This window comes from Papilio polytes, unplaced genomic scaffold (assembly GCF_000836215.1).
Source record: "Papilio polytes unplaced genomic scaffold, Ppol_1.0 DF824024.1, whole genome shotgun sequence".
Taxonomy (NCBI): domain Eukaryota; kingdom Metazoa; phylum Arthropoda; class Insecta; order Lepidoptera; family Papilionidae; genus Papilio; species Papilio polytes.
The window spans coordinates 196,587-203,885 of NW_013525180.1; the positions used below are offsets into that span (position 1 = coordinate 196,587).

Here is a 7,299-nt window from a genome sequence, read left to right on the forward strand (position 1 = left end):
GGACCCCGTGCCCGCCGCCATACGCACCGCGCTCGCAGACTTCCGCAGGACGCACCAGGACGACTGGCAGAAGCACCGCGACCAGCTCACTGAACAGGAACTAGACCTACTCTCGGACCTCACGTCGCCTCCATCCTATTTTGCATAAATCAAATACAGACAAGGGATTATCGTATTAAGGTGGAAACTTATCGTCTAACACCGCTTGTACCTTGTTTAAATCTTTTATAGCTTTCCAATTCTATTCTATGTTATTTTAGGACAAATCTTTTGTTCCTTATCGATTTCTGGTATTTACGGTAACGGGTTTAGGATTTTACCATTTACAATAACGCTAATACAGTTAGTATTATCGTCAACGGTTGTTTCGTTACAAAATCAAGCTGTCGTTATTGTATTTGGTATTTTTAGTTGTATACTGCGATTTATAGGGAAATTTATCTATTAGTTAGCCATAAATATTTTAACATATAATAATAATAATAGTTTAATGTGTATTGGAAGGGACTGGAGAAATGGTCATTGGGTAGGGAAAAGTTAGTCTTTAACTAATTTGAGTTCATAATAACTACATTCTTGATAAAATTAATACGCGAGTGTCATCAACTCAGGACAAACATGTGATTTCGTTTCTATTATCGCACAAACACAATTGCTTTATACTTTGAACCAAATACTGAAGTTTTGAGGGTATATTATTGTTGTTTACACTTAGTGATAAATTATTTTCTTATCTGTTTGATAAAATAGCCATGGCTAGGAATTAAATTACGACGGACATGAAGAAAGTAATCGTTTTGTATCCATTTATAAGAAATTACATACTGTAAATAAAATTATTTGTTTAATAAAACATTTGAAAGAATTGATTTCTCATTTTATGGATGCATTCGCCTTAATTATAAAAAAGACTAATGGTTAGCTAAATTAATTTATATTTTCCAGCTGAAAAATTAAGAATGTATTGTATTTGTCTAATAACTTGGCTGGACGGTATATCGTAACTTACCGAAATGTATAGTTCCATTCAAGGCCACCTGCAAAAAAAGATGAAAATACTCCATGTCAAATGTATCCTACAATGATGGATGCATAGTTTTTAAACCTTGACTGGTTAACGGGTTTTCATGTGATGTAAAACAATCTTTAATAATTTTTGAAATAACATTGTAATAAAAACTGCTATTTTGTAATATTTTTAGAAGCTATATTTTGTTACATATTATAATTTATGATCTGTTTTAATAAACAATATAATATTAATATATAACATGTAAAGCTTATAAATCAGTTTTGTAAGAAATAATATTAAAAAATACCATTATATTGGGATTTTTTATTGATAACATTAACTGGATATAAACAAGGCACTACCGGATTTTGCTACAGTATCGAAAATACTGTAGACCATAAAATATATTATTTGCAATAAAAGAATGGAGACAGATGCATTACCTACATTTTATGGATAGAGTAGGGTATCAAAGGAAAAAAACTATGTCAAATCTCTACCAAATATCTTGGACTTTTCTTAAGACAATTGGGTGTTAAAGTGTGGATTACTCATAAAGATGCTTACCAATTGATATGAAACTAATGCATATAAAATAACAATCATATGGTCACAGGGACATCTCTCAAAAACCATGTTTTTTTACCAATATTTTTAATACAGGAATCACACAGCACCTCAATGGTCCTCAAACTAAATTAAGTCATGCAAGTTATTTAAAATAAAATACAAAGTAAGTCATATGAATCATTTAATCAGTACACAGGCATTTTAATAATTATGTCCAGATATAACTTTAAGCAAAATCATCCACAAATGGCTAATATCAAAATAGTAACTGTCTCTCCATATTTAGTATTATCTTCTGTCATCAACATCTGGAAAAAGAAATAAATTAGTGAGTCATATTTAAAATGGCACTTTCTCCATTCCATAAAGTAAACAAATCTGCGACTCACTTTTACCATCACAAGCAACAATTTTTACTTTATCCACTTTTGCTATTTCTTGAACTTCCCTGAACTCCACATCATTTAACATGAATGTCCAAACATTATCACAAAACCTGAAACAATTGACAAACATGTTCCAACTTGTTGAGTCAACAAATATAGCAAAGGGACAAAATATCCTTAAATTTCTATGAAACAAAACCTATGTGAAAGTATAAAAGTTATTTACAACAAAAAACATGTTTTCTGTATTGTACAATTTGTACAATAGGGAAAACTGGTGGTGTTTCAAATAAAAAGCTGCAATTTTGGTAAAATTTTGAAACAACATGCGGAACATAAACCTAAACAATTGATTAGTTAGTGATACACAGTTAGTTTCTATATATTATTATCCCTTCGTTTACACCACTTATTGTTATGTATGTTCCAGTTTGACTAGTTTCAATTAACAAGGCAATTTTTCCCAAAGTAGAACACCTCAGATTTCTTACCTGTACAACATGTTAGCACATTGTGGTGGTTGAGAAAATAAGGAGTAAAAGGTTAGAGTGGTAGGGGCATGTTACGAGATGGGATGAATCGCATGTAACAAGAAGGATGTTAGTTATGAAGGTGGAGGGGAACATCGGTAGAGGTAGACCTAGAAAGAGATGGGTGGATTGCGTGAAAGGTGACATGATCAAGAAGGGAGTGATGACTGAGATAACGGTTGATAGAGTGCTTTGGAGGACGAAAACCCGGTTTGTCGACCCTACGGGAGTAGGATAAGTCAGGGGAGATGATGATGACAACATGTTAACACATTCGGTAAGACTGAATACCTTACAAGCTCACTTTCATGTGAAAATTGTAGTGGGTTGTAATATTTAACACAAAACTGCTATCAGTTTAATTAAAATTATTAAAATTTACAGTAAAATGTTATAATAAATAAATTTTATAAAAATTATTTTTCTTACCTATATGTATTCAATTTTCCAGCTTTAAAAGTAAGTCTAGATTTAACTCGGCTTGAAAGCGCTTGGTTAATAGACTTATCAAACTGTAATAAAACTTTAATGGCTAGATTGGGAGTTATTTGGCCATACTGGAAAAAAACGAAATTAAAGTATGCAAATATATGAGAACATTGTTAAAACATTAATAAAATTTTCTTGATGTGACAATGTGATTGAATAGCATTTATCATTTACTAACTTTGCTCGCGACTCCGTCCGCGTGTAATCAAAAAAAAAGAAAGTAAGTAGCCTATGTGTTCTTCCAAAGTATTATCTATATCTTAACCAAATTTAATCGAAATTTGGTCAGCCGTTTATTCAGGTTACAAATTTTAACAAACTTCCATCCATCCATCCATCGATCTAAACTTTCGGATCTATAACATAAATAAGAAGTCACATTCATCGCTGTCTCAATTGGTAACGTCTTTTCATGTACCACTGGTGGAGGATTTCTACCCAAGTTTTATATTTTTTCTTATACACAATACAAGAGTTGGAAAAAGATTTACTTACTTGTATAAGTTCATCGAGGCTTTCTTGAAGCGTATTCCCGATTGTGGTGTTTCTGTACAATTGATATGACATAACTAAAATATTTACTTTAAAAATAATGTGCAAATCTTTTAATGTATGTTGAAATTATTTATATAGTATTTAATGGTAACTTTAATCTTTATTTCGTTATTTAGGTTTCTTGTCAAAATGTCATCTCTTTGGTCGTATATAGTGCCACAAGGCTCTTGTGGTTGTGGTTCCTTTATGACATTGACAGGATGGCGCCTCAGCATTTAGGGTTACCAGCAGGGTAATACGTCCACATTAGAAGGAAATTTAGTGATGGGACTCGAGTGATTTTTTTTCACTCGAGTCACTCGGTACTCGTAACTTTCTCACTCGAATGCCACTCGAGTGATGTTTATAGACGCGAGTCACTCGGAATATGAAAATCGAGGAACCAAAATTTTAAAACCAATAAAACAATGTTAATTTAACATAAAGAAATTATTTTCGCATTAACGTAAAAGTTACTCAAAAAATCTATACAAAATGTGTAAAAACAGTGTTTTCCTTTAAACTAATCCTGTCTACATAATCAAGACACCTCTCATATCATCTATTAGTAGAAATTTTATAGTGTACTATAAATAAGTTCTAATTCATTTTAATAAATTCTTACAAGCAATTTTCATGAGATCCAAATTTTAACAGTTTGATTATGTTCTTACACAATTTTGATAATAAACATGCTTTAAAATTTACTTAAACAAAGCTTAAATAAACTCTACAAAAGAACAGAAATAGTGTGTTTTTAAAAAGATAACAAATTTAACTGAAAATGCTGTAAAAATTTCTTACTCCGCTTAGTATAAACCAACAAAATGGTTACGAGTCACTCGTAATTCGAGTCAACTCGGGTTGTCAAAAATTTCACTCGAGTCACTCGAGTCCCATCACTAGAATTCTTACCTTTTGAAAACGAAAACGCAAATTGCAAAGGAAGCACTTGTACCTTTCAATGTAACTAGGAAATGCCCCAGACTTCGTTTGTCGGTGAGAAGACAAAGACAAAAGAGAAGGCAAACTTTTATCAATGCACTAACTTGAGACAGTTAGGAAAGGAATAGTCTCAACATAATAGGAATTGTCTTACTTAGCGTCATCTCCAGAATAATAGAAATTTTAATGATTATATGTTGTTTACAATCAACGCACAGTACAAACTATGTGGTATGCCCCGTCGTTTGAACTATGCAATTTAAAATTAGCAGTTTGCTTTTGATACATTACTGAGTACACACAGTAATTTCCTTATTATGTAAGTAAATATGTAATTTATGTCACGAAGACCATACTTGCAGTTGCACAAAACACGTTACAATTAAGGTTTCGGTCACTGCAATTTGAAATGGGTAATAAAACAACTTTGAGCAAAACATTTTTAAGTCAATTAGCATATAACATTTTTTTAAAAATTACAAACATAAAAATATGCGTCGCCCTGACAGTAAGATTTTCTTGTATTAAGAAATGGTAACAAATTCTGATTGCAACAGACACAAGATAATACACATTTTCAAATGTAATTACTGGGCCCCTCTACTTCACAGCGATAAAAATATCTTCCACTTTAAAAAAACTCTTGCAAGACTTTTAAGTACTTTATTTCATGGAATAACATAAAAAAAACTTACACAAATAAGTAAAGTAAAGACTGGTAAATAAAGACGCGAAGTAAACTGACAAGTTAGTTACCCCCAGACATTAAAATACATTTTTTATTTTATAAAATTGCCAGCTGCCAAAAAAGCATGTACAGGTTTTACACTTTTTTATGTAAATCGTCGAGTTGAGATTAATGAGAATCGATTTTTATTTTTTTTGAATTAAAGACGAAAGTATAGTGCTACAGGATATTGTGCCATCTTTTTGACATTGAAAAGAGGGCTTTTATGAGCAGTTCGGGTTACCAGCAAGAGTAATTTTCACATTTTAAGGGAATTCTTCTCTTTAGATTAGTAAAATGCATTTGTAAGAAGTACGTGTACTTTAGTACGGTTTATGGGTACGGTCGCTGCAATTCGAAATCAATGGAATAGCCATTATTTTGGACATACTGGTAAATTTTAGAATTTTGGACAGAAATCTCATTTTCCGATACTTAAAAAAAAATTCCATACATTATATATACATAGAAATTCCCACAACATACTTAGCGCTTAAACGATAACTATTAAGGTCATCTAACTTCACAAAACTAATGCATGCGTCCCCTTGGGAGTTAGATTTCTTTAATTAATAAATTGCTACACATTCACCTTGCAATAGATGCAAGATATAATAAATATCATAACGTAATTACTTGCGTGAAGTGAGCTGACATTCTACATTTTTAATTCAAAAAAATTGCCGGTTGCCAAGACCTATGCGCCACTACAATAGACTAAGGTTCGTTCTGGAGGTCTCTATTTAAGCAAGGAACTAAATTGTGCATTTTACTAGTAAGTGGTATAAATTCGCTATGGTACGGTTCTCCATTTTATCTCACTGAAAATAATCAAATTGAATGAGAAAAAAACAAGCTATTCAGTGTACGACATTTTATAACCATCTGTATAATTTTGCATGTTAATACTTTTAGTTATAATTGGTAAAATTTTATATTTAAATTTTTATTTTCAGTGTTTTCTAATTTTTGAAAGTGTTGCTAGTGTTTTGAATAGATTAAATGATTATTATTATTAATAACATTAAATAAAAGAGGGCATTTCAAAAAGTAACTTTATTTTTTACAGATTAGTTCTTTTATTTTTAAACTTCATATAGTGCATTACGAGTTTTCTTTGGTGACTAAAGATCTCATCCAATGGTGGTTCCAATAGTGACTTATTGGTTACAACATTCGCACTGTGGAGGTCTTTCGAGCTCTATGTGCAGTTTTCGGGTTTCGCTTTCAGTTTTCGTTCTTTAATTTTCAATTTTCGGGCTTTATGTTCAATTAGTGGGCTTTGTTGACTTTAGTTGTCGGCTTCGTCTTCGGTCATCCATCTTCCTTATCCGAGCTTCGTGTCTTCGTTATTCGGGCTCCAGCTTCTAGTCTTCCGTTTTCGGGCTTCGTCTTCGATTTTCAGGTTTCGTCTTTAGTTTTCGGGCTTCGTCTTCGGTTTTTGGGATTCAATATTAAGTTTTCGGGCTTCATGTTCAGTTAGTGGACTTTACTTATCGGTCTTCATGTTCAGTTAGTGAGCTTCGACTTTCTTTTCGGCCTAGTCTTCAGTTGTCGGCTTTGTCTTCAGTCTTTCGTCTTCGGTCATCATTCTTTCTTATTCATTCGGTCTTCCGTCGTCGGGCTTCAGGACTTCCTTATTCAGGCTTGGAGCTTCGGATCTTCCGTCTTCGGGTTTCGGATCTTCGGATCTTCGGGCTCCGGTTTTTCGTCTTCGAGCTTTAAGTCTTCCGTTTTAAGGCTTCGGGTCTTCCGAGTTCGGGTAACGTCTTCATTGTTCGGACTTTGTGTTCAGTTTTTGGGTGTCGGACTTCGGCTCATCCGTCTTCCTTATTCGGGCCTCGCGTCTTCAGTCTTCGGGCTTCAATCTTCAATCTTTGTTTTCATGGTTCGGGCTTCGTCTTCCTTATTCGGTCTTCGGTCTTCGGTCTTCGTCTTCGGTCTTCGTCTTCGGTCTTCGTCTCAGTCTTCGTCTTCAGTCTTCGTCTTCAGTCTTCGTCTTCAGTCTTCGTCTTCAGTCTTCGTCTTCAGTCTTCGCGTCTTCGTCTTCGTCTTCGTCTTCGTCTTCGTCTTCGTCTTCAGTCTTCAGTCTTCGGTCTTCAGTCT

General features: G+C 33.3%; 2 protein-coding genes across 2 annotated transcripts in view; one reads left to right on the forward strand and one right to left on the reverse strand.

Moving 5' to 3' along the window:
* LOC106100908 (proteasome activator complex subunit 4-like) overlaps positions 1–1,048 on the forward strand; it is a 14,961-nt gene extending 13,913 nt beyond the window's left edge. The window contains exon 22 of the mRNA XM_013279973.1: positions 1–1,048. Within this exon, the coding sequence (XP_013135427.1) occupies positions 1–148 (148 nt within the window). The 3' untranslated portion in view covers positions 149–1,048.
* A 698-nt stretch (positions 1,049–1,746) lies between these two features.
* Positions 1,747–3,718, reverse strand: LOC106100980 (transcription initiation factor IIA subunit 2). Its single transcript, XM_013280043.1, has 4 exons — positions 3,483–3,718; positions 2,928–3,055; positions 1,972–2,078; positions 1,747–1,890 (listed from the first exon to the last, which is right to left on the reverse strand). Exons 1-4 carry the CDS (start codon positions 3,552–3,554, stop codon positions 1,871–1,873), a joined length of 327 nt encoding a protein of 108 aa, XP_013135497.1. The 5' UTR covers positions 3,555–3,718; the 3' UTR covers positions 1,747–1,870.
* Positions 3,719–7,299: the final 3,581 nt, after the last annotated feature.